The sequence below is a fragment of the Rhinatrema bivittatum genome, chromosome 6 (assembly GCF_901001135.1).
Source record: "Rhinatrema bivittatum chromosome 6, aRhiBiv1.1, whole genome shotgun sequence".
Taxonomy (NCBI): Eukaryota; Metazoa; Chordata; class Amphibia; order Gymnophiona; family Rhinatrematidae; genus Rhinatrema; species Rhinatrema bivittatum.
Genome location: NC_042620.1, coordinates 204,250,465 through 204,277,763, shown reverse-complemented (window position 1 = coordinate 204,277,763; position 27,299 = coordinate 204,250,465). Strand labels below are relative to the sequence as shown.

The 27,299-nt window shown below is 42.3% G+C and overlaps 1 protein-coding gene across 20 annotated transcripts in view; it reads left to right on the top strand.

Annotated features, from left to right (window-relative positions):
• The window catches only part of LRRFIP1 (LRR binding FLII interacting protein 1), a 359,409-nt gene that overhangs the window by 126,437 nt on the left and 205,673 nt on the right, over positions 1–27,299 (top strand). For all 20 annotated transcript variants that reach the window (XM_029606446.1, XM_029606447.1, XM_029606440.1 and 17 more), the window contains exon 2: positions 4,801–4,887. In XM_029606446.1, the coding sequence (XP_029462306.1) occupies positions 4,801–4,887 (87 nt within the window). The remainder of the gene's footprint in view (positions 1–4,800; positions 4,888–27,299) is intronic.

The window sequence follows — 27,299 nt, the reverse complement described above, 5'->3', positions numbered from 1 at the left end:
TTTATGTGTATTGCACAACGGATATGATTTGTTTCACATGTGACATTCTGGACTCCTTCAGTAGGATGCTGGCTGTTGTGTAAAAAGCTACTCTTAAAAATAACCAGTTATGATCACTAGTTTGATGTCATTCACTCAAAACTCTATTTGACTCTTTTTGACTCTGCTTGAACTGGTCCAGCCACTCCTTCCTCCTTATAGTATCACGGATGGATTTGCTATGTCTTTCCAGGGCAACTCTTCCTGCTTCTCCTGGTTGGTTCTTTATCTGTAATTCTCTTCTCTCTTTAGTCTCCCTTCTTTTTTTTTTAGAGCTACACTTACCAATGAGTTTTACTGTTCTCCAGAACAGCGAATCCTGCAGATATTTAATACCATTACACGAAAGGTATCTAAAATTAGAATGGTGATGAAAATTAATTGCACAATTACTGACAAATACATAATCTATTCTATTACTCCATTACCAAATATAGTAATAAATTATAAGCAACTGGTTAGTTTTGTAGCCCTGAATAGTGGCAGATTCTGAATTGATGAAATCATCTGGAAACCATCCACCAGTCCTTGGGTGAATGGTGATGCTGTCATTTGTGCAGCATCAAGAAAAGCTAGTGTTATGAAGTGACTCTGGAAGAGGCCTGATTTCCTCTACATAATTTGAACAGCAGTTTGCAGGCCTGACATTTTGCTGAAGATATAAAATGAAAAAGATGGGGCCCAGGGTCTCAGAACTGGAACTGCAGAAGGTGCAACAAAGCAGTATTGAGGTGGATTGGCAGATCTGATTGTGGCTCTGAAAGCTTGAATGATAAGATGTGCTGCGCGATAGGACTGAGGTACACTGGCAGAGCTGTGTGTGGATCTGCATACTTGAATAGCAGGATAATTTCTGAGGTTGCATAATTGTATTCACAAACTAAGTTATTTCAGTGTCAAAGCAAACACTGGAGATGCTTCAGTAAAAACAGCAATATTTGGACATTTCCGTCTTGTAGGAATAATTGGCTGAGCTTTCAGGAGATCTGTGCTGTTATCTGCTGTACCCTGGTTACTCTTCTGCATTTTATTTTTTTAGATTCTGTCAGCTGTGTCCATGGACAGCTCTCTATAGTTAGTGAGTTATCTGTTTCTGCAGCAGCTTCTGTCTCTTGTGTCCATCACTAACAGTCTGTTCTAAACTTCTTGAGAACAAGTAGCTGTATTGGCAGCTGGAGAAAAACAGCTGTTCTGCATCTGGGATGTCACTGCTCATTGTCTCTCTAGATGTGTTTATTACTAAGAAGAAGATTGTGTGAATGAACTCTTAACTGCTCCTTCTGGATTCCCAGCTTATTTCTATTTCCCTTTGTTAACTAATTCCTGCATATATATATATATATATGTATGTGTGTGTATATTTATACACACAGAATTAGATAGTGAGGTAAAGATTAGTGTGCATAGGTGGAACAGATAGGGATCATGAGAAAAATGGATTTTGCAGGATGGCTAATATTTATATCTTCATAAATCAAGTGAAAACAACAATAAACATTTCTGTTGTTCCTTATTTGTTGTTATACATGAGCCAACTCTCTGACTTTAGATAGAAAACGTCTCCACATCCAAAAGAGATTTTGTATTTCTCTTATCGCTTTCCTAAAAATCCTCTTATTTCATTGTGTTTTGGTAGGAACATAGAAACGTGATGGCAGGAAAAGACTGTATGGCCGATCTAATCTGCCCAACTAATTTACCTTTACAATTCTCATCACTTGCTCGAAGAACCTTTGTTTATCCCATGCTTTCTTGAATTCAGATACTGTTCTTGTCCACACCACCTCCACGGGGAGGCTGTGCCATGCATCCAGTACTCTCTCTGTCAAGAAATAATTCCTAAGATTACTCCCGAATCTAACCCCTTTCGCTTTCATCCCTTGATCCCTCATCCTAGAAACTCCTTTCTGTTGAAAAGGGCTCACCTCCTGTGCATGGAAATCTTTAAAATATCTGAATGTCTCATATCTCCCCTGTCTCACCTTTCCTCTAGGGAATACTTGTTTAGAACTTTGTCTATCCCCATATGCTTTAATTACAAAGACCACTGACCATTTTTAGTGGTCACCTTCTGGACTGACTCAAACCAGTTTATACCCTTTTGAAGGTGCGGTTTCCAAAATTGTACATGGCATTCCAAATCACCTCCCTTTTTCTGCTGACCATTCCTCTCCCTATGCAGTCAAGCATCTTTCTGACACTTGCCGTTGCTTTATCCACCTGTTTGGCTACCGTAAGATCATTAGATACATTTACTTCCTGATTCCACTCTTTCATGCTTAGAGTTACATCCCCAATAATGTACCTGATCCTTGATTTTGTTTGCATCCTAAATGCATTACTTTGCAATTTTTTTTAGCATTAAATCTTAGCTGCCAGACCCCAGACCATTTCTCAAACTTCACTAGACTCCTCCTTATGTTTTCCATACTTTCTCTCTGCCCAGCTCTCTGCCCAGGCCTGGATTTGTCACTAGGCCTATGCCTAGGGCAGCAAAAATCTGGGGGGGTAGCAGGGTTGATTGAAGATTTGCTGCCTTCCAACTGTGCTGAATCTCACTCAGCAAAGAGCATGTCTCTGCTTCAATAGTGTTTTCTGGATATCAGAACATTTAAGATATCTTATTATCTAAGAAACACATACTTTAATTGTTTCTTTTTTTCTAATGGCATGTAAAAACTGCTGTCACGTGTGGTGTTTTGTATTCCCTGATCTCGGATTCCATCACCCAGATCCTGAACCCTTTCTTCTTACATATTCCTTCTCTCACATCCTGGGATCTCCCTCCTCCAATCCCTAGTCCCAGATCCTTCATTGTAATATATCCCTCCTACCTCTTTCTCCCTCCTATTCCCAATTCTCCCCATCTCAGTACCCTCTCTGTTCACTCTCCTGTCCTCAGCCCTTTTTCTCTTTTCCCCATCCTTTGTCCTCTCACCTTCACCTTATCTTCCCATTTTCCAAGATTTTCTCTCCGTGCTAATACTTGAGATCTTCAAGCAATAAAAACAAAATAAATTCTACAGAGATAAGCGAGGTTGGAAAATTGTTTTTATAATGCAATATAAAGGATGGAAATATTTGGCAATGTGCTTCAGAATTTTCTAATTCCTATTTAAGGAAACTGTGAGGTTGTGCCTTAGATCTTCTACTTTATGTTGTCTGACTTTCTTAGGAATATGGAGTGGAGGGGGGCGATAGCACCAACGTGTCTAGGGTCAGTAAAAACCTAAATCCGTCACTGTGACTACCCTGTTGCAGATTTTGGTGGCATCAGCAAAAAGACAAACCTTTATTGACAATTCTTCAACTATGCCACTTATGAAAATGTTGAAAAGAACTGGTCCAAGGACCGATGCCTGAGGCACATTGTTAATAAATTCCCCATCCTCAGAGGGAGCTCCATTTACCTCTGCCCTTTGTCGCCGCCCAGACAGTCATCTAGGTTCCATACCAAGGGCGCTCAATTTATTTATAAGTCACCTATGTGGAACTGTGTTGATGAAAGCCTTACTGAAATCCAAGTCTGCCACATCTAGTGCGGTCCCTTGCTCCATCTCTCTGGTCACTCAGTCAAAGAAATTGATCAGTTTCATCTGACAAGATCTATCTCTGGTTAAAAAAAAAAAAATTCAAAGTCCTCCATCTTCCATTATTTGCCAGTAGCACCCAACACCCCTATCCGCACATAAACAGCTGCTCTTAACTACCATGCAACCATTCTCACATGCGTTCACCTCCACAACTGCCTCCCAGGGAAGAACATCCTTTTAGAGAGAGGGCTGTGCTGCAGAGTTTAATAGGCCCAAGTTAGTTTTCCTGAAGTCTAGGACTCTTGCCTTTGAATGACACCATCCCAAATAATTGTCCACCACAATTGTCCCCATTAGTAAGTACCAGGTCTGTGATTGCCCCACTCCTGTATGGGTTGCATTACCATTTGAGAGAACCTGCTTCTAGAAGACACTGCAGGATGCCCCAATCAACTTCCAGCAGTCTGAAATCCCCTAGCAGTAGCACCTTCCCTTTCATAGAAATTTTGTAAATATTCTCCATTAAATCCGTTGCCATGTTTTCTGTCTGTAGTGGAGGTCTGTATATTACAGACCTTCACTACAGACACTAATATAAACAAATATTTCATTCCCTCCTTCCAGATAAGCCCTGCAATTGTGTTGCTTTAATAATATATTTTATATATATGTCACACCTTCTCACTTCCTTCCTACCCAGTCCTTCCTGAATAAATTGTAGCCCGGTATAATTATATCCTTGTCATTGTTTTCTGTGCACCACATCTCCATGACAGCCACTACATCCAAGTGAGCTTCTTCCTTTATTGTCTCTAGATCTGGGGCCTTATTTCCCATACTACAAGCATTAGTGTACATAGCATTCCAGATATTGCCTTTTTTTTCCCAACATTTCTTTTCCTGTCACTAAATTTCCTTTTAGATAACTTATAGTTTGCATACAGGCAGATGATGATAGAATTTATCAAAGACTGATGACATTTGAGATTGAAAGAAGATAGGTCTTCAACTCTGGCAAATAGAATCACCCAGAAAAATTCCAGCCAGACTGAGAAGCGGGAGCCAAACTTAGGATTGAAACTCTGGTCTTATGTCTGGAAAGCTCCTCTCTTACTGATGAGCCACCAAGGCAGACCATTTGGTGCCCCCTTCTAATATTTTCTTGAAGTAAAGAGTTCTTTAGGATTTATTGAACTGAACTGTATTTCTCTGCTTTTTATTTTCACAGGCTGAAGCGCGGCTGGCAGCAAAGAGGGCAGCACGAGCCGAGGCACGTGAGATCAGGATGAAGGAGCTAGAGCGGCAGCAGAAGGAGGTAACAAAACTTATGTTAGCAATGTTTCCCGCTGTGAGATGCTGCGGTTCCTCCTCTCAGATTCCAGAATTCAGGGACATGGGGGAGAGAAGTTACTGTTAGTGCCAGGTACATGAGATGTGTGCAGGAACCCAGCGATGTCCATGGTTGTCTGAGATCATTCTTTTAAGTACAGCCTCAACATAACAAACAGGCTGATGCAATATGGGCGCATGGAAAATGGGCGCTCATGATTGAGCGCCTGCTCTCCTAACATGCGCCGATCCACCTGTCCCGGGCGCCCGATTTAATATTTAAATGGGCTGCTACGGTAAAAAAGGAGATGTTAGGGGAAATTGTGCTCCCTTAGTGCCTTCTTGGAAGCAGGCACCCAGGAGAGGTAGCTGTCAGTGCAGGTTAGGAAAACAGACGCTCAGTTTTACTAGCGTACGTTTTCTTAACCTGACTGCCAGCAACTTTTAATTTTTTAATTTTTTTCCCTTCTTTTTTCTGTTCCTCTGACTTAATATTTTCTGTTTTTCTGTTAACTTTAGAGGCTCCTCAAGAAATTAGCACCTGCTCTAGGGCAGTCATTAATTTTTGAGAGTAAAAATATGCGCGTTGGGCGCACCTTTTTTTTTTTTTTTGCATCGGAGGGTAATAGCTAATATCCTCATAAAAATGAATTTACTTGTGATGAGCATTACTAGCTACTCGCTGGTTAAGATGCACGTTTTGGACGTGCTAATCCCCTTATTGCATAAGGGGGTTTTGGAAATGCGTCCAAAATGCGCATCCAAATATGTGTAAAGTCGTGCGCTCAGCTGAGCATGCTATATTGCATCGGCCTGAAATTTAATAAGTATTAAAATGAAATCTCTCAGTTTACTGATCTGAGCATGTATCTGAATTTAGTAAATGTTTATTTAACGTAGCACTTGCTTTTTAAAACATATACCTGCAAGCCCATCTTATCCCTGACTGATGCCATACTTTCAAAATGTCCATACCCTTCACTTCAGATAACAGTGGTAGGGGCAAAGGACCGACTAATGCTGTTTTGAAAAATGTTGACTGCAGGACTGGAACCTGGGGAGGGGAGGGTGCTCTGTATTCCCAATGGAACACCAGAGACTCATTTGTTAGAAAGGGGAGGATCCAGGGGTTGGGCTAGGGTGGGGTCCTGGCCTCTAGAGATCAGATTTATTTTATTGAAGGGGAGGGGTTGGGGGTTGGGCCTGGCACCCCCTTAAAATATTTTTATAAAATTTTGAACAGCCGCTGCTTCCAAGGGCAACGAGGCATGGGGTAGGACAGAGGTCTATGCAGACCCCCAGGGTTTTTTTTTTAACAATTTGCCAGGAGTACTTACTTAAGATAGGGCCCCAGGAGCATCAGAACATGCATTAACATCCAGTGATCCTGGGGGAATTTAGCTACAACTCCCTCGCTGCCTGTGGCTATCAGAGAGCCCAGAGTCAAGCCATCATTTGGGGTGTCCACCTCTTCAACACTAGCATTGAGTAGTTCAGATGCCGAGTGTCTAGGGAAGCCAAAGAAGATTCGGCATTGGTTTCCATCAGTGCCTGATGCCCAAAGCAGGGATAGTCTGGAGTCTGCCAATAACCCCCTGAAGCGATACCATGAGATGAGAGCTCATACTTCCAGAAATCCTGGGACTCGCCATAGCATTCAGCGATCCTAGTGGCAGTCATTGAAACCCCTCTTGGTTCCCATGAGGACAAGGCCACCTCTCCTGCCTCCCAGACAGTGTTGGCATCAGCTACCTTTGAGGTGGAGTTGGAAAAGATCCAGCATTCCATGACATTGAGGGCACTGAGGCAGGCTCCGCTGATTCTCCAGCCGCTGTTTTATTCCCTTCGGCTGCCCAGTGATGAAGCATCGGCATCAGTGCCACTGCCGGTACTGGGATAGATGCTGGTTCCTGAAGGGGAATCGGAGTCTATGCCTGCTGTCCTGTTGTTAATATCTGGCTCCTCAGGGCAAGAAGCTTCCCTGAGCCATTGAGACTCTTCAGGAACCAGGACCAAACACCCAAGAGTACCTCCCTTGAGGACTGAGGATTGGGTGCCTCAGGAATCCTCACCCCTGGCAGACCACAGGGAATCAGAGTTAGAATACTCATAGGGGTAAGACTATGACTCCAGTGACCCCTCTGACGACGAGGAGTTTACCCCTTTCCCCTCTGACCCATCTCCTCTGCCAGAGGGAAGGCCCAGCCTAAGGAATTCTCTTTCACAAGATTTATCAGGAGAATGGCAGAATCCATTCCATTTATTTTATAGCTTGAGGATGAGTCCAGAAACAAAATGCTGGGCATCCTTCCATTCATGAAACCCCCTAAGGGAGGTCATGACTCTCCAAGTCCATGAAATCCTTCAGGAGATACTGACATGGTTGTGGAAGAACCTCCTTCCTATGGTTCCCTTAAACAAAAAGGCAGACACGATTTATCTAGTCCAGAAGACTTCCAGGTTTGACGAGAAACAGCTGCTGCAGCAATCCATGGTGGTCAAATCTAGTCTCAAGAAGACCAGTACCCCTGGGGAAGGAGTCCAAGACCCTGGATAATATCAGGAGGAAGGTTTTCCAGTGGAACTATGCGTCATTCTCGCTTAGCCTCTTACTAGCTCTTTATGGGCCTATACATGCAGGACCTGCTTGAGCAGATTCAGGGGGTGGCCAAGAGGCTTCCCCAGAATAGCAAGATGCCCTCCATTTACTGGTGAATAAAGGCCTGACGTGTGGAAAACACATGATCTGCTTGACTTTTGATGTTTTCAAGATGATCGTGAGAGCTTCTGCTGTGGGAATTTGTGCCTGCATACTTGCCTGACTCAATGTGCCAGGTACAGGAGAGAATCTCTTTGGAGATAGGGTGAAGGAGGTGATCACACAGAATGGATACACTGTACAACATTCAAAACCGCTCTCTGCTGGCACTTCAGACCCAGCCTTGTCATCTAGGAGAAATCCGAAAATTGGGCAGAGGAGGCACTTCTAACCGAGGAGGCAATATCTTCTGCCCCCTCAGTCCCATCATAGCAGGCCTCATGTACCTGCCCGCAGCAATAGCGGGTCCTTAAATCCTACACAACAATCCAGTCAACACCTGGGACGGGTTTTGACTGGATCACAGTGAACATAGCCAGCATCCCAGAACATGTGCCGGAGGACTTTCCTGTCAGAGGCAGGTTGTGGTTTTATGTAAATTGGTGGCCCAGAGTAACTTCAGATGTGTGGATCCACAGCATTGTCAGAAGAAGGTACAGATTAAATTTGTTGAGTATCCCACCAAATCACCCACTGGACCCCAGTTGGGGTTACTCAACTCATCAGGAACTGCCTCAAAATGAGCTTTCTTCCCTCTTACAGAGAATGTGGTTGAGTACATTCTACCAAGGGAAAACAGGGTGGGTATTCTACTCCAAGTACATCTTGATTCTGAAGAAAACAGGAGCACTCCATTCCATCCTGGACCTAAGGGCTTTGAACAAGTACATCAAAAGAGAAAAGTTCAAAATGGTTTCCCTGAGCACCTTAATCCCCTTTCTACAAAAAGGGGACTAGCTATGTTCTCTTGATCTAAGAGATGCTAACATCCACATAGAGATATTCCTTGGTCACAGGAAATATCTGGGATTTGTCATGGGAGACTGTCACTTCCAGTATGACATATTGCCATTTGGCCTGGCATCCTCCCCATGTGTCTTCACCAAATGCCTTGCCATGGTTGTGGTGCATTGGCTGAAGCTGGGGTGCACATGTATCCCTATCTGGAGGACTGGCTGGTCAAGAGCACATCTTAGGCAGAAGCAGCAAAGTTAATGCACATGACCATCCGGGTACTGGAGTTACTAGGGTTCGTAATCAACTACCCTAGTTTCATCTGAGCACATCACCTCAATTGGAGTTTATTTGGAGCTCTGCTAAACATGAATCAAGCAAAAGCTTTTCTTTCGCAACAAAGTGCTATCACCCTGATGTTTGGAGAGGAAGATATCCAGATGAATCAGCAAACATTAGCATGAGACATGTTGAGGCTGTTGGGCCTCATGGCATCAACTGTACATGTCACTTCCTTGGCACACCTCCATATGAGGAGAGCCCAATGGACCCTCAGGTCACAGCAGCTACAGGCCACTCAGGAGCTACAGGATAGTACCCATGACAAGTAACCTTATCAAAGACATGTATATCTCATACTACTTCTATACTGACAACAACCAGCTGCTGTCCCACTCAACACAAATCACATGATGGTCATCACCAACCTAAACAGCTGCCTGGGAAAAATTGCCTGCTGGCTACACCAAAATAAACTGAGCCTGAATCCAAAGAAATTCGAGATGCCATGGATTGGAAAACATAAACCCAGCCATCCTCTCCAAAAATGATCCTGGAGGGAGCAGCCCTAACCACTAGCTTCCAGGTTTGGAACCTAAGGTTCATCCTGGAATCCCAACTTGCTTTTAGATTCAAGCAGTGATGAGAGTCACTTTCTGGACCAACCCTCCTGGACAACACAGCTTTTCCGACAGCCATCCCAGCCACTGTGATTTCCCCCTGGATATTGCAATGCATTATACGATGGAATCCTAAACACCCTAAACCACCACCTACAACAGATACAAAATGCGGTAGCCTGTATGACTAGGAACATGGACAAATCTGAATATAATACCTGTCCCAAAATCCCTATACCGGTTACCAACACAGTATCACATCAAATTCAAACTTTTGACTGTAGCCTATAAAATCATCCATAGTCTAGCACCCACCTGCATAAATAAATCACTAACCCCATATTTGCCCACTTGCACTCTTCATTCAGCAACCAAAGCCACTGCGCTCCTGTGATCTGAAGTACCTGACTGAAAGGTTATATTTTTGGTGGTGGTCACTTCAGTGCACAACGTCAGTGAGCTTCAGGATCGAGTAACTTATCCACCTTATACCAATTTTTTTTTTACTGATAGTGTGGTCTTGTGCACCCATATGTTCTTACATAAGATGGTTTTGAAATTCAATCTTAACCAGTCAACCATCCTATCGACATTATTTCCTAGGCCATATGTCCACTAAAGCATTTACAAGATCTGGTATCAATGCATAACCGGCTTAGCTCTCTACTACAATGGCAGGGGAGGAAGTCTGATACTACGTGCATATCCAGCATAGCTCTCTGCTTCTACGGCAGGGGAGGAAGTCTGATACTACGTGCATATCCAGCATAGCTCTCTGCTTCTATGGCAGGGGAGGAAGTCTGATACTTCATGCAAATCCAGCATAGCTCTCTGCTTCAACGGCAGGGGAGGAAGTCTGATACTTCATGCAAATCCAGCATAGCTCTCTGCTTCAACGGCAGGGGAGGAAGTCTGATACTTCGTGCAAATCCAGCATAGCTCTCTGCTTCAACGGCAGGGGGAATGAAGAAAAGTGGATCTATATACAGACAACAACAACAGGGACTGAGTCGCATAGTCTGGGTAGACAAATGGGCATGGGTGTAGCTTGCTTATTGCGGCGGTTACTACCCCTAACTAATTTAAGCTATATATTACACTTAGATGCAGCTCCAACACTGCTCTTTGCATTAATGGTGGGGGTGGAAGGGAAATAGAACCAAAGGGTTACTAAGAGCCAAGAGTAACAGATTAGTATGAGAAAAAAAAAGTGCGAAGCTTGCTGGGCAGACTGGATGGGCCGTTTGGTCTTCTTCTGCCGTCATTTCTATGTTTCTATATATGGTAGATCATCGGTTATTGTGGGAAAGTTGTGAGGCATTTGGATTGAGGGGATTGGTATTAAACTGGTTGGTTAGTTTTTTTTACATGGGAGAAAAATTATAGCTTTTCAAGGGAAACTTTCAGACTTCAACTGTGGTGTTCCCCAGGGACTTTCCCACTCACCATTTTATTTCACACCCTCATGGGTCAGTGGGGTTAGATTATTCGATGACGTACAGATTCTAATTCCCTTAGGAAGTGATCCTGAGGCATGGTATTTAAATTTAGCTCAATGTCTATATTTTGTAAAGGCTTGTTTAAGAGTAAGTAAACTAGTTTTAAATACAGCAAAAACTGAGATACTATATTTAAGGAATGTTGAGATAGATAAACCATTAAAACTGATTCGTGTGGCTATGATTCCAAAAAAGGAGGTGAGATCCCTGAGAGTACTCCTGGATTCATCTTTAAGATGGAAAAGCACATTATTGCAGTTGGTCAGGAACACCTGTGTCAGAGACAAAGGCCATTTTTAGATCTGTTGTAAAATCAGTTGGCTGTGCATGTGCTCTCACACATTGATAATTGTAACACTTTGTTTTGGGGGCTTCCAGCAAAATTGATTTATAAAGTGCAATTGATTCAAAATATGGCAGCTCATATTGTTACTGGTGGTGCAAGATGGATATCTACAGGTCCGGTGTTGTTAGGACTTCATTGATTCCTTGTGTGTGTGAGATGTAAATTAAAAACCCTGTTCATGGCATTTAAAATCTTTCGAGGTTCAGGTTTGAGGCAATTGAAAACTTTTCTGAAGTGGTATGAGGGTAGCAGAAATTTATGGTCAGCCAAAAAATATCTATTTTAAATCCCTACAGTTAAAATGTTCAGTCACACTCATCTACAGATTAGGTCCTTTTCTTCCTGTGTTCCAAGTCTGTGAAATAGTCTTCCATTAAATTTGAGGGAACAAAAGGACCTTCTAAGATTCCAGAAAGCATTAAAAACTTGATGAGCGGTGTTTTTCAGTGATGATTCCTTTTCCTTTTGAAGTCCTGGGGGGTTGTCGAGTTTTGTTAATTGATTTTATGTTTTTAAATTGTAAAATGTTCTTGAGCTATATTGTACATTGCTTAGGAAGATTTTATCAGTTAAGTGATTAATAAATGATTTTAAATAAATAAAGTGAACAAGTACTGAACAGTTTGGACTGCAAAAGAGCCTTGGCTTTCTACCTGAAGCAGACTGAAGCCATAGTAAGTCCACCTAGCTTTTTGTTTCTTTTGTTACCAGCAAACTGGGAGTAGCCATTGCCAACCAGCCTCTCTCTAAGATTGCATCTCCTGTTACACCCAAGTGGGCTTGAATCTGGTGAGCCATGTCAAGGCTCACTCTAACCTGAGCCACGGCAGCATCGGTAGCTCACCTGTAACGAGTCCTCATAGAGGAGATTTGCAAGGCTGTGACGTGGAGTTCTCTCCACATATTTGGACAGGGATGGCTGATGTGAGGTTTGGCCAGTCTGTCCTGAGGAATTTGTTTGAGGTGTAGAACCCAACACCTTTCTCTCCTAGGACCTGCTTTTTTGTTCCATGCGGCCCTCATAGATTAGGTGTATAATGGAAAAAAGCTTGTTAACAAATATATTGTTGTTCTGTTAGCACTTATTGTGGTTGTTTCCCCCTTTATTTGTTGGGTTCAGCCTGTAGCTAGGTATTCCCCCACATGTGAGGACTGTCATTCTGCTGGTCCTCTGAGAAAGCAGAGTTGCTTAACTGTTCCAGTTGCTCTCCGATGACAGCAGGATATCATTCTTCACAAAACCCGTCCACCTCGCCTTGGAGTTGGTTTCTGAAGACTCCCACATGGATGTATGACATTATGGCATGTGTGGGCATGCTGAGTGAGGCACAGTCAAAATTCTAGAAACTTTAACATAATTTTTCTGGGCCAGGCTCCATCAGATAATGTCATCCACATGTGAGGACTGTTATCCTGCTGTTATAGGTAAGCAACTCTTTCAACCTCTTAGAAATCTGGCGCCACCCATGGCAATGTCTAGAAAAGTGAATTGATTAGTATAGCTCCTGCAGGAGTCACACTCAGTCCCTGGGCTAAGTATTCACACAGTTGGTCTTTACCAGTCTCAGGGGTGGATTCTTCTAGGTTGAGGGGAGAAGGCTGATTCTTCAGGACTCAAAGCACACGGGTTAAAACCTCTTCTGCAGGTTCAGAATAAAACAGCTGGGCACACTGGCTTTGTGTTCCAAAATTAACTTTACTGAAGGTATTCAAATTAACCATTTGGCACCATACACATTTTGTTCTTGTGACATGCAGGTCCATAAATTCCTCCTAACATTGTGCCTTTTCTCTACCATACCTGTGTTCCTCAGACTGGATTCTGAGATGGGCTCACCCTCCAGGGATTGGATTGGTGTGTATCATAGGTCAGAAGGGGGTCCTAGACAATAGGATAACTCTTCCCAAACAGTACCTGAAGTCCAGGAATGTAACAGCCCTCTTCCACACTCCACTTTCTACCCAGGTAGAAACTCTGGTGGTGAGGGGGTGTCTCCAGTTTATCTACTGCTAATATTCCATATTCTCTCCTCCAACTGGGCAGGAAGGAGTGGCAGGGCAAAACGTCCTCCCCAGACCCTAAAATGGTCAATAGGTGGGTAATTTAAGTATTGATTTATTTATTTAAAAGCTTTTATATTCTGCTATTTCCAATTACTTTTTCAGAGCAGATTACATAAATACCTTCACAATTGAAATTCTAAAAAATATGTAAAAATACAATAAAACAAAGAAAAACAGTAGCAGTAGCAAGTAAAATATAAACAATTAAATGCTTTCATAAAGTAATGAGTCTTACATTTTTGCCTTAAAAGGGCCATGTCTTTTTCTTTTTAAATAAATAAATAACCTCCCAAAAAGAATCCTTCTAGGAGTCAGCATTGAACTGCCAACCACAGATTATGAGATGGTGCCAGTGGTTTTTTTTTTTCTCTACTCCTGGTTCTCTCAGGGAAAGGTTTTCCCGAAGTCTTCCCCTGAGCCAGGGATCCACAATCTCATCAGAGACCCCAGACTTTTCCAAAATTATAGGAACAACACTTTAACCTGGAGATAGCCCAACCAGACAGGTAGAGGTCCATATTAAAAGCATTTAGCTGGCTAACTCAGAAGTTAGCCCACCAAATGAATATGTGGGTACTTATCCGGCTAAATTCTAGCCTGCTAATAAGATAGGGGCATTCCAGGGGTGTAACTAGGAGGAGTTGAATTAGCCAGCTATATTAACCAGCTAACTCAGATATTCAGAGTTAGCTGTTTAATATAGCCGGCTAAGTCTGGTTGGGCCAAAGAGCTTTCCTAAAGTTAGGTGGCTATAGTTAGCCGGCTAACTTTAAGATAACCGGCCATATTCAATATTGTGGTTTCTTTATTGAATCTACCTCCAAAGTTAGCCGGATAAGTTTATCCGGCTAACTTTGCTAGCCGGACTGTATCTGACTATGGACCTCATAGTGTACTTGGAGGGAGTAAGTCTTCTACCTATACATGAGACCCGAACTGTGAGGCCTGATACTGGAAATTGGCAAAACAAAAACCCACAGCACTCCTTCTCTTAGAACATGCAAACTAAAACTGCCATACTGCTTTTCCAGCTCTGCCTGCTTTTGTATAGTCCGGGTTGATCAGGGAATGGCCTGTATCCCTCTCCTCTGCCCCCCCCCCCCCCCCCATCTCCTAAGTCCTAACCCACAGTTTGAGGGAGGTACCGAAGGGGGTTTCTATATTAGTACATTGGATTCTTGTTTTAAGAACACCTTTGATGATAGTTTATAAAGTTGATCTGAGCAGAACGTTCTTATTAGTGTTGTGTAAACTTTTGTTGGTATCCTCCTATGTCCTGGTAGTTAACCATAACTGGAAGAATGCCTGGTCAAATTATCATCGGTGATCACTTTCCTGACAGCCAATTAAATCTGATACTTTTTACATAGTGCTAGAATTCTCCCAGTTACCTGTTTGGATATTTCAGTTGAAGCTTATCCAGCTCAAATTCTGTACTGCATTAACATCAGCTTTATCTTTCCTTTTGGGCCCTACATCATGGCTATATTATTTAGTGCACCTAGATCCCCTTAAAAGTTTTATTTCCTAGCGTGTAGACAGATGGACTCAGGACCAGTGGATTATGCTCCCCTGCCAGCAGATGGAGATGGAGCAAGCTGATGTCACAGTATATATAGCCCTGCAGTGACCTCAGCCTGCCAGTATTCTTCGTCTTCAGCAGATGGTGGATGTGCATCTCCCTATGGGGATTGCTTTGGGTTTTTTGGAAGGAGAAATTTGAATTAAGGGAAAGAAAGCCCTGTACTCCTGCTGTGATACCAATAAGTCCCTCCCCCAGTTGAGAATTCCTGAGGTGATTTCCTCTACAGGCTATTAGTGTGCGCAGTGCATCAGCTCTGTGCACATGTTGTGCACTCAGTTTTGGGTGTGCCTTTTGCATACACAAATTTGAACTGTTTCAAATGCTTTAGCTTGGCGCACAAGTTGTGTATGTGCCTTGCCGCACTTACTTTTCCGGCGCTTACTTTTTCTGCACATAAAGTTTTGAGCGCAAGCCGTTCAGACCCTCTTTTACCGCTGCGATGGCGCCGGTAAACAAGAAGCCTAAGTGCCTTTCTCTTTGTGTTGTCTGTCATATTAGGGCTTATCAGCCTGACTTCTAACGTGTCAGCATGGTTCAGACGCTCAGGGAGAGTTGCCTTCCTTGGATTTTTCTAAGCCTGGCTCCCATTCTGATGATGGATTGGTTATGGCCTTGGCTGGAGCGATGCCAGACCTTAGTTCTCCTTTGACTGGCTGCTCCGCAAGAGAGGGAAGTTCTGTAGGCCTCGCTCCAGTTCCTTCTGGGCTTGGTTTGGACCCTGCTACTTTTTTCTTGGGTGGAATATTTTCAAGGCTTACAAGCTTTTCTTCAAGCACAGTCCTCTGCTTCAACCAATCCTGTCCAGTAGGACCATCAGCCAGTGGCTCCTCCCTCTTCCAGTCCTATGCTGAAGTGCCAGTGCTCACCTTGGCTCCCTGCAGGTATTCCTGACAGGACCCCAGATGGCATTGATGATGAGGCAGATCCTTATTCCCTGGAGGATGGAGAGATCTTTCCGAGTCTGGAACCATATCGAACCATGTGGCGTTTTTTTCATAGAGATGAGCTGCCAGCCCTGATTTCCAAGACTTTGAAACAGCTGGGTGTACCTGGTACAGATGCCATGTCGGCATCTGTCCCTGTGATGGACACCGTTTAGGAATTGAATGATATTGAATGGGATGCCACAGAGGCAAATTTTAAAGGGAGTCAGACATTGGAAGGTCTGTACCCTCTGGATCCAGCTGTGAGACTACATTTGTGTTTTCCCAAAGTGGATGCACTGGTATGTGCCATCTCTAAGTGGTCGACTATCCCTGTGGAAGGAGGAGCGGCCTTGAAGGATGTGCATGATAGGAGGATTGAGGCTATTCTTAAGGAAGCCTTTGAGGAAGTGGTGATGACTTTACAGATCGCTTCCTGTTGTGCCCTAGTGGCACAATCTTGTCTGCTTCTCTCTCCAGGAGGTTGATGATTCTGGAGGGAATTCCAGAGCGTTTATGGAGCCCGCTGCCAACGTTTTAGCAGATGCAGGTTGAGATTAGATCCATACCTTGGTCAGGGGAGTGACTTCGGTGATAATGGCAAGGCATCAATTCTGGTTGAGAAATTGGTCAGCTGACACAGCCTCCAAAGTTAATATTACAAAGATGCCCTTTAATGGCTTGCTCCTATTTGGCAGCGAGTTGGAGAAATTGGCCAGTAAGTGGGGTGAATTTCCGGTTCCTCAGTTGCCGGAGGATAAGAAACAATTGCAATGCCCATTTGATATGAGGGGTCTTCTCTGGGGGTCTAAGCAGTTTCGTCCCTACAGAGTGTTGACCTTTCAGAGGACTCGGCCTTTTGGTAGGTCTCAGTCCTTTCGTCCCTGACAGCCCAAGAGAGGAGCAGGCTTGGATGGCTGATCTTCCCGAGCTTCCCAATGAATGTTTGTTGACCCACCTTTGGGAACAAGAGATAGGGGGGCACCTCTCTCTTTTATCAGAGGTGGGTCGAGATCACATCAGCCCAATGGGTCCTGGAAATGATACAAGAAGGATATGCGCTGGAATTTTGCAGTATTCCTCGGGACATTTTCAGGGTGTCTCCTTGCCACTCCCCTTAGAAGAAGAAGGCAGTGGAGTTTAGCTTCAAAGGCTCCTCAGGCTGAGGGCTGTGGTTCCGGTGCTTATGTCTCAAGAAAGTATGGGGCGATATTCCGTTTATTTTGTTGTGCCCAAGAAGGGAGGGTTCCTTTTGTCCCATCCTGGTTCTCAAGAGGGTCAACTGACATTTGAAGGTGACTCATTTTCGCATGGAAACCTTACGCTGTGTGATAATGGCTGTGCAGTTGGGGGAATTTCTGATCTCCTTGGATCTGTCTGAGGCCTACCTTCCAGCGTTTTCTACATTTTGTGGTGTTGGGGTGCCATTATACGTTTCAGGTGCTGCCCTTTGTTCTAGCCACTGCTCCCAGGATGTTTTCCAATTTTATGGTGGTTTTAGCGGCGGCCTTAAGAAGAGAAGGGATCCTTCTGCACCCATACTTGATGACTGGCTGATTCAAGCCAAGTCTCAGGAAGAGAGCTGCCTGGTGACGCACAAGGTAATCTCCTTGTTGCAGGAGCTTGGTTGGGTGGTGAACTTGGTCAAGAGCAGTCTTCAGCCATCCCAGTCGTTGGAATATCTGTGGGTTTGGTTCTACATGGGACAGGACAAAGTTTCTCAGGTGCGTTGGTTGGTGAACACTATACGCCCGACTGTGTGGTCTTATCTAAATGTGATCAACTTGATGGTGGCAGCCCTGAAAGTGGTGGCGAGGGCGCATATGCAAAAAGCCGAATATTAAAAAAAAAAAAAATGCCTAGGCTCACATAGTTAAATGCTTGGCCTGAACTACTAGGAAAGCCAGCCTGATAACCCCAGGGTGTAGACTGTACCGCCAATCACAGTTTTAAGCGCTGGAGCCCTCTCATGTGCTAGATATGGAGGAAATCAATATAAACTTACATCAAAGCAAAATTAAACACAGCTGAGTTTTTCTCCCAGCTACTGATATGCAGACAAACTGCCCATATCTAATGGCCCATATCAGAGAGAATAACTGCCCATATCAAAGAGAATATCTGTTCTCTTCCAGAGAGAGAATAGAGGGCAACGGAAATGACCCTAGTCTACTCACCAAAAGCAGGGATGCCACACTAGCTGCTCTCCCCCTTTCCTTCACCATGTTCCATCTGGGTCACTAGATTGTTATGAACTACAAGAAAATGCTAAATACCAGCAGCTAGAAAAGAAAAATATTTTATTCAGAACAGCAAAAATAATAAGATATCATGGAGAGAATTACAGTTTACCTTGAAAAACAGGAACAGGTCTCCATCGGATACAATAGGTTAAATAGGTCAACACTTATAATCTAAATACCAATGATCTAGATACTTATTAGCAAAACATTTCTTTAAGTGGCTAATACAATTAAACCTTTCTCCAAGTGGTCAAATGAAAATTCTGTTATCAATAATATTCAAATCCTTTCCGTGTGTAAAATGAGCCTGCAGCTAAGTTACAATGCAAGCTATGACCTCTGGCACACTTTTGTATGTCTACGTTTTCCCCAGTGAATTCACAGCATTTAGTCTCTTCCAGAAATTCTTTTCCAGACGGCTTTTGTCTTGCAGATACTTCATTAAGCAAAAATGTAATTTAATACATATTATTTATGAATTTGTCACTATTTTGTGGTTTATTTGATTGCAATTTTTATGTGTTTTATTTTGTAAATCACTCAGGGCTTGTGCGTGAGCGATTAAGAAATTTTAATAAATACAAATAAGAATAATGACCTGTACTGTGGATTACCTTCATACTACCTCTCTGCTCCTTCAGCACTCTGAGGTATACCTTTCATTATTGCATTTACCCTGCAGAGCACCCTCACAATTCTCCTCAGATTCCACTCATTACGAAGACTGTATTGAAGGCCAGAGAAGACCTGGGGACTATGATCGTTATAGCCCTCTTTTGGCTGAGACAGATTTGGTTCCCACCAGGGACGGACTTTGAATTTTTGTGCTTTCACCCCTTCTTCCCCCTCCCCCAACAATCACCATCACAACTTCCTGGAAGAGTCTGTTTCAGGGTAGCAGAGGGTGTTCTTTGCTGAATGTGATTAAGCAGAGCTGGAAGGCAGCAAATCTTAGCTAGATTGCTACCCCTAAATGTTTGCCATTCTAGGCACAGATATAATTAATTTTATATAATAACATTACCCACCCCTCCAAAAATAGTCCAGGGCAAGGTAACATACATAAACTCAAAAGTGACAATTAACATACATAAAGTCAAAGCTAACAATAAAATAAATAAAAATGCACTAAGTATTTTTATAGATTCAGAGCAACGGTTCAGCAGAATGGATTACTAGAATGCATCAGAAAACAGATGGGTTTTTATTTTTTTCTAAATTGTTTGGTGTCCTGCAAGAGTTGTAATGGAAGAGCGTTCCAAAATGAAGAACAAGAGATAGAAAAAAAGCATTTGTGTGTTATAGCGAGGCAGTCAACCTTTGGAGAAGGATATCTAGCAGGAATTGGCTTGAAGACCAGAGTGTGTGCTAGAGTGTATATCAGAAGATTATAAATCAACCAGGGTGATTTGACATTGTGGAGAAGATTATGGATAATAACTACAACTTTGTACTTGATATGTGAAGAAAAGGGTAACCAGTTTCAGATCTTTCTGAATGGGAATAATATGACGGGTGCCTATTGACAAACCCAGGTCAGACTGTGGAATTCCCCAACTTTCATCACTCAGGCTTAAGAGCAGTTGTACCATCCTAGCATCAGGTCCCTGGCTTTCACAGTCGAGATGTTGAGAAGGGAACATCACAACCCCTGAATCTCTCAGAAGATGTGTCTTATGATCTTTTAGCTTCAAGAAGGACTCCGCTAGGAAATCCTATGGGCTAAAATGGAGGATGTTTTCCTTTGGTGTGGGCAAAAGAACCTGGACCCAATTTCCTCTTCTAAAAAAAATCTGTTTGACCACCTTCTACATCTCTTTGAGTCAGGTCTCATGACCAACTCTGTAAGATTTCATCATAGTACAGTTGGTGCCTATCACTACCTTTTAGCAGGAAGACTCATCTCTATACAACCTTTATCCAGTCATGAGGGGCTTGCTTCACTTGAAGCCTTCCACTGTTTCTTGGGACCTCAGTGGGGTACCAAACTGATGAAAACCCCCTTTGAGCTACTGCACCCCTGTCACCTGAAATATTTGACTTGGAAGGTCATATTTTTCATGGTAGTGACTTTAGCATGCAGAGTCAGCAAGCTCCAGGTTCTAATGACTTATTCACTTTATACTAAATTTTATCATGATTTATTTATCATGATTTATTTTATCTGTGCACGCACCCTATGTTTCTGCCTAAGATGGTGTCTGAACTCTATCTGAACCAGTCTGTTGTCCTTCCAACATTCTTTCCAAGGCTCTTTGTCCACCAAGATGAATAATCATTGCACAATTTGGACTGCAAAAGAATTTTGGCCTTCTAGTTGGAGCAGACTGAAGACCACCTAGCTTTTTATTTCATTTAACACCAACAAATTGAAGATTGCTGTTGCCAAATGCACTCTTTCCAGATGTCTAGCAGAGTGCATCTTCTTTTGTTATGCCTAGGATGGCCTGAATTTGATGGTTCATGTCAAAGCTCATGGTGTGAGAGACATGGCAATGTTGGTAGCACACCTTAGATCGGTCTCCGTGGAGGAGATATGCAAAGCAATCATGAAGTTCTCTCCACATTTTCACATCACACCAATATTTGGACAGGGTCTCCCAATACAACAGTAGGTTTAGCCACTCTATCTTGCAGAATCACTTTGAGGTGTAGAACCCAACACCATCCTTCCTAAGGCCCATTGTTTTTGTTCCAGGCTGCTCCTATATATAGCAAATATTTTATTTTTATTTTATTTATTTAATAAATAAAATATAAATAAATACTGAATAAAAAATAAATAAAATACCGAATATAATACAAAATACTTTCAATCCTGCATAAAACAATCATAGAACAACAAAACAACTGGCTAAGCAAATCCATCGTAATCCATACTCCAAAAAGGAACCTACGCTCCAATGAACAAAAACTTCCTCAAAATCCCACACGTCAGAACCACACGACTGAACACAACCTGTGAGAGAACAATATCCTTCGCCAGCCCCACTCTATGGAACTCAATACCAATCGAAATAAGAATTCAACCAAACATTAAAACTTTCAAAAAAGAGCTAAAAACCTGGCTGTTCACCAGGCCTACTCAAACTCACTCAATCAACCAGTCCACCAAGCATCCACGCAACCCAACACCAAGAAGAATGCCGCATTCCTTGATCAACTTAATAACTAGTATCATTAAATGACCTAAGATAATAATCTGCAACTGACCTCACATAGGATATATTACATCCTCATAACATACCTTGAACTCCTATACCCCTGCTGTTACTGACCAAACTATGCAACTCACCCAACCCATACACATTACTTTCCCCACCACTTATTAACCCTAATCCTATATGTAACAACAGTTTATATGTAATAACTTTGCTGTATGTAATAATTTATATGTAATATCAACTTTTAAATGTAATATCAGTTTTTGTATGTAGTAATTTAGCTGTATGCAATAATCCCATATGTAACATCAATCTTTATTTGTAATCAACTAATACTCAAATCCCAATACCACAATCCAATAGACATGTATTCGTTTATAACGAATTAGGCAATTTCAATGAAATTGCCTAATTTGTTGTGGTTCGGGGGGACCTGAACCACGAAATGGATTTTCCCCGAGCTTCGGGGAAAATTCGTTTTTCGGGTTAGTGCGGTGGGAGGGGCAATTTATTAAAAAAAAAAAACAAAAAAAACCCCACCCCAACCCTTCAGTTTTACTTTCTTACACCCCCCCCCCACCATCCCGTTCCCTCCCCAAGACTTACTAAAAGTCCCTGGTGGTCCAGTGGGGTCCCGCGAGCGATCTCTCCCTCCATGCTGTCGGGCCTGCTATGACTCAAAATGGCGCTGATAGCCTTGCCCTTATGATGTCACAGGGGCTACTGAACCGAAACCCGACCCGAGCCAGAAAAACGAAGCACATCTCTACAATCCAACACCATGATAATTTGTTTTGATATATATTTATCCTTGTTTCACGATTCTGTAAACTGTTCTGATGGCGAAACCGAATGATGGTATACAAAACACATTAAATAAAATAATAAAATAATGATTTATAATTCACAGCTTCTGAACACAAAGGAGCTGATATTCAGCTGCACAGCAGCTAGTTAAATTAGCCAGATACAGCTATCTGACTAACTTAACATGAAAGTTCACTGGTGTGGCAGCACCACTGAATATACCTGGCTATCTTAAAGTTAATTGGATAAGTGTATCGGCTAACTTTAGGACAGCCCTACAGCGTGACCACAGTTAGCCACATTAACTTATACAGATAACTTCGCTCTGCCCCAAAACGCCTCCAGCCCACTCTTGGAATACCCCCGACTTAAATGTGGGTAGAATTTAGTTTCAATACTCTCTACATATATGAAAGCTATACAACAAGAACTATGTCAGCTCAAATTGGCATTAAACTCTAAAAAGACTGAAATTATCTGGCTGTGACAGTTAAACCACATGCTCTAAATCTGGGTAATTTTCAAATTAATCCCTCAAATCAAGTATGATTTGGGGATACAGCTAGATGAGATCCTCACAATGAAAATGCACATCAGTAAATTAATTAAGACAGGTTTATTTGGAGAAGTCAACTGCAAGTTGCGAAGCCATATCACTCAGTTTTAACATGGCTAATAACTATACCTCTTTCATTTGCATTAAACTGTGTGATATGGCTTTATCACACTTTGCGATGTTTTTGCTCATAGCACTGTTAGTGTTTTAAGCTACCTACCACCATGGGGGAGGGGGGGGGGTTTGAGAGAGCGCCTAGCTACAAGACCTCATTCTAGGTAGGTATTTATACTTCTATATGAGGACCACCTAGTTACTCGAGGTGAGATTAAGGTATTAGTGTAGGGGTTAGGGGCCACTTTGACATTCAGAGTGAGATATACGAACAGAACAGTGCACTCTTGTGATGATTTGATGTTCTTCGGAGTGAGAAAACTCACCCAAAGATGAGATTTGTACAATGTTCTCTCAGCCCAGCAGATGGAGGAGGATTCTATTTGGGTCTTGAAAGAAGATGTCTCTTCTCCAGCTCTCACCAAGAGAGCACAACAACAGTAGACCAGCTTAGCAAGTTGGTGAAGAATTTCTTTGCCTCCCAGGCTCCTGAAGACAGGAAAGGTGCTTTGGTGATTATTCTATCCAAAACTGATAAGGTAGTCCCTCAAATAGGGACTCCCACTAGCTCCACACCAAGCTTTCCTCCATGTTTCCAAGCAAAACAGTTCCTGACACTTTCTTGCTGTTCTGAGATACAGATACTGTATATGCTTTTAAACCCATTAATTGCAAAAACAGCTCAGAAAGTGTTTTTTGATTGTGTGAAAATGATTCTCATTGCTCAAGCATGGCCAAAACAATTGTGGTTCCCCTATCTTCTGCGGTAGACCGAACAATCTCCAGTTCTAATGAGCAAGTTCCGCATCTCTCATCACTCAGGAGGACAGATGTCTCTGCCATTTGAATCTTCCCTCTGTAGCCGTCACAGCATGGATGCTGAACGCATAGTAGTTTCCTCCCTGTTTCCTCCTAATCTTGATCTCTGCCAATAAACGTTTGACCAGGAAGGCTTAACAGCTTCAAATAGAGGATATTTTCGGTCTGGTGTCAGTCTAGTTTTCTGGACCCATTTGCTGGTAGCCCAGGGGATCTGCTACACTACCTGTTTTCCATTTCTTCGACAGCGCTCAGCACATCTTTGGTGAAAGTGCATCTTAGTGCCATTGTAGCGAACCATCGATGGGTGGAAGGTGCTCCAATTTCACTCGATCTTTGGTATCCAAATTTATGAAAGGATTATGGCACTCTAAACCTTCTATCTTTAATCCTTTGGTGCTTTGGGATCTTAATGTTTTGACCTATCTTATTAAGTCTCCATTTGAACCTTTGGAGTCGGCTCCTTTAAAGTTTCTCAAGTGAAAGGTGTTTCTAGTGGTTGTGACTTCTGCTCAAGAGTCAATGAATTACAAGCTTTGGTGTACTATTAACCTTATCTCCAGTTTTTCCACAGTAAGATGGTCCTTCATGCTCACCCTAAGTTCCTTCCTAAAGTGGTGTTGGCTTTTCACATAAATGAAGCCATTGCTCTTCTTTCTTTTTTTTTCCCCAAGGCTACATGCTCATGAAGGTGAGAAGGCTCTTCATTTGTTGGACTGTAAGTGAGGCTGGGCCTACTACTTGAAAAGGACTCTGCCTCATTGAAAGGCTTCTCAATTGTTTTTTGCCTTCGATCCTAATTGACTGAGTGGCTAAGAACTTTGTCAAATTGGCCAGCAGTCTGCATTGCACACTGTTATGTGCTAGCTGGTATATAAATCACAAACTCTATTAAGGCTCATCAAATCAGAGCCATGAAGACTTCAGTGGCACACTAATGGCCGCCTCAGTTGAAGATATCTGCAAAGCTGTGATTTGTTCACCTGTTGACACTTTTACTTTTGTCTGGACAGCAGGTTGCGAGACAACAGTAATTTCAGATAAGTAGTTTTGCGCAACATATTCACCTAGTAGTCTACTGTCACTGGTGGGGCCGGGGTATTTTTTCTGTATTTGTTCCACTGTGCAACCCTCAGCTTTGGGTTTCCCTATATGCCCTGGCTAATTCAGCCCTGCTTAGTGACAGAGAACTCAAGATTGCTTTCCATTACAAAGAGTTAGCAGCAGGATAGAATAGCCATGCTTATTTCCCACCCTCCTCCTTGGAGAGCTGACTACCTTGCTAAAATTTAACTTCTGAAACTGACTGAATGGCTCGTGAGGCAGTGCATGCAAAGGAACCACTGTGCATGCTCAGCAAGCTTTTACTGAGAAATAGGTCCATTCTGTGCTGTCAGATATCACTATGTGTTACAGCTAATTCATCCTGCAGTCTACAGAGAACTCTGTTTATAAGAGGGCAAATGCACTATGTTATATGACGGTTCAGTTTGTTATATTTCATTGGCTTCCTCTTATGTGATTAAAAAAAAAAAAGAAACCTCTCAACCTGCACACATCTTGATATATCTGTAATTACATGTTAGAAATTTCTGGTTTTTACTTTTTACTTGCCAATCTATCAAGAGCAGAGCAAGCCTGGCAATGAATTGGAGATTGCGTGGATGCATGTAACCACCTCTACCTGTGAGCATGTAACCAAATCAAAATATTTGTTGATATATTAAAAATGTGGCTGCATTAAATTAAAATATATCTGAAAGTGGAATTAACTTCCTGTATAACTAAAAGCTGATGTATAAGGAATGATCAAGCAATTGTAGCCTTAAAGAGGACAATTTTCAGAGTTAGGCACCTACATCCCTAGGTCTGAAACTTTCCGTGGCATGTTTTGGTTGGGAGAGGAAAGTACCTGGATGTAATTGAATTTTCAATTATACATGCATAGTTTCTGTCCTCGAATTCCAATTGCACAAATAGCAAGGGCAAAGTATGCAGATATTGAGGTTCCCAAGAAGCTTCCCTTTGAAAATTGGCTAAAGGTACGTGAGTGCAAACGTATTCATAAACTTTGTAACCATTTTGTTTATTGAAATTTGCCCCATTATATCTGCTTCAACTTCTCCATCTCTGTCTCTGAGAGTGAGATGGATCTCCTTGTTTTAGTACCAACAAAGTAATTTCTGTAGACATTTTAAATATTGTTGGAAGATGCTGCTTAAGCATTAAGTGCAGCCAGCTAATCCCTGCAGCTTATTGGAAGCTCTCTTTCCTTTTGCTTGGCTTTAGAATCATGTCACCAACTAACTTAAATCTGACATTATGAGCTGCCAGTATCCTGCGTGTTATCTGCATAGAGCTCAAGTTGTGTTAGTGGGGTCCACAAGGAGCCGGTACTACATGTGGTTTGAAACTGAAAAGATGGAGGGGCAAAGTTGGAAGAAACTATAGGTACTGACTAATGTATCTTTATACCACATTGGAGAGGATCTAAGCAGGTTTCTCTTATGAATGTCACATGGATTCTTTGATGTAAGGTTTATACAAGAGAGGGAGGTAGGAGGGAAGAAAAATGAACCTAACTTGAGATAGGCATTTTGACATATGTTCATTAGTGAGCTTGACCATTGCAAGATTTTTTTTCATAGTCTTTAAGACTACTACTTAAAATTTACAAATATTCACAGGATCTCTGGTGGTAATGTTATTTTTTGTAACATGACTTTGTACTTCTTATGGGTGGCTGTTCTGATCATGTTTCCTTTTTTACACACTACTCCTGGAGAACGCAGTATACTGAACTTTTGTTCAAAATGCTATTTTAAATCAAAAAAGTGGTTGTACAAGAAAACAGAGCAGATTTTTTTTCCCTTGCCCTTCTACGTCCTTTTACAGAGTGAATGTTAACCAGATTGTACAGCTAGCTTAGAGTAAGATTTAGCCATAGCACCAGAATTCACTCTTGAGGAAAGTGCTATGGAAATGTTTAATATCCCCAGACCATTGAAAAAGGCAGCACTTTGTATAATGCTAACTTCTTATCACTGAGCCAGGTCATTCATTTAGTACTGGCACTACTGTGCCATCAGCAGCATTTCCTGAAGCACCTAGTCTTCCTTGCCCCATCCATGTACTGGAAGTACCCAGCCGTGCTCAACTTCTGAGACCCCACAGGTTTTGAAATCTAGATTGTATGGCATTAGTATGGTATTCTGTAACATAAATATCTATTGCCATTAGATTTCAATAAGGTTCTCTGGATTTAATTCATATTTTCCCAGTACTGGTTTGAATCTTGCAAGCTGTAGTTGTCTTTGGCTTCATCACTCTGAACAAGTGTTTAGCTAACATAAATTTGCGCTTTTAAATATAGAGCAATCCCTACCCAATTTAGACTCTTGTTATTGGCTGGGCTGATTGCGCCGGGGCAAGGATGACTTCTTTACTATGGTAATATCCGTGTACCGTAAGACAGCTGCCAAAAGTCATGGGATAGGTTGGAGAGTCATCCATGTAATCAGAAATCTTCCGACCCACCCCACCACTTTTGACCTGCTGAACAAGTTTGAATTGACATCTGTGCTGGTTTTTTAAAAACAAACAAAAAATCATCCAAGTATTGAGGTGAGCCAGGCAAATCTAGTTTGGCCCTGAAAGTTCAGACTTTGGTTCACACAAATCATGGGTGACTCAGAAATCTGTACATAAATTTGCAGTCAGACCTGTCTAATCCAAACCAGTAGGCAAGCCTTATTAGGTTCACTTTCCAGCCATTATTATTTGTAGAAGCATGGGTGAAGATGAAAGTAACAGTATTCATTTCTTC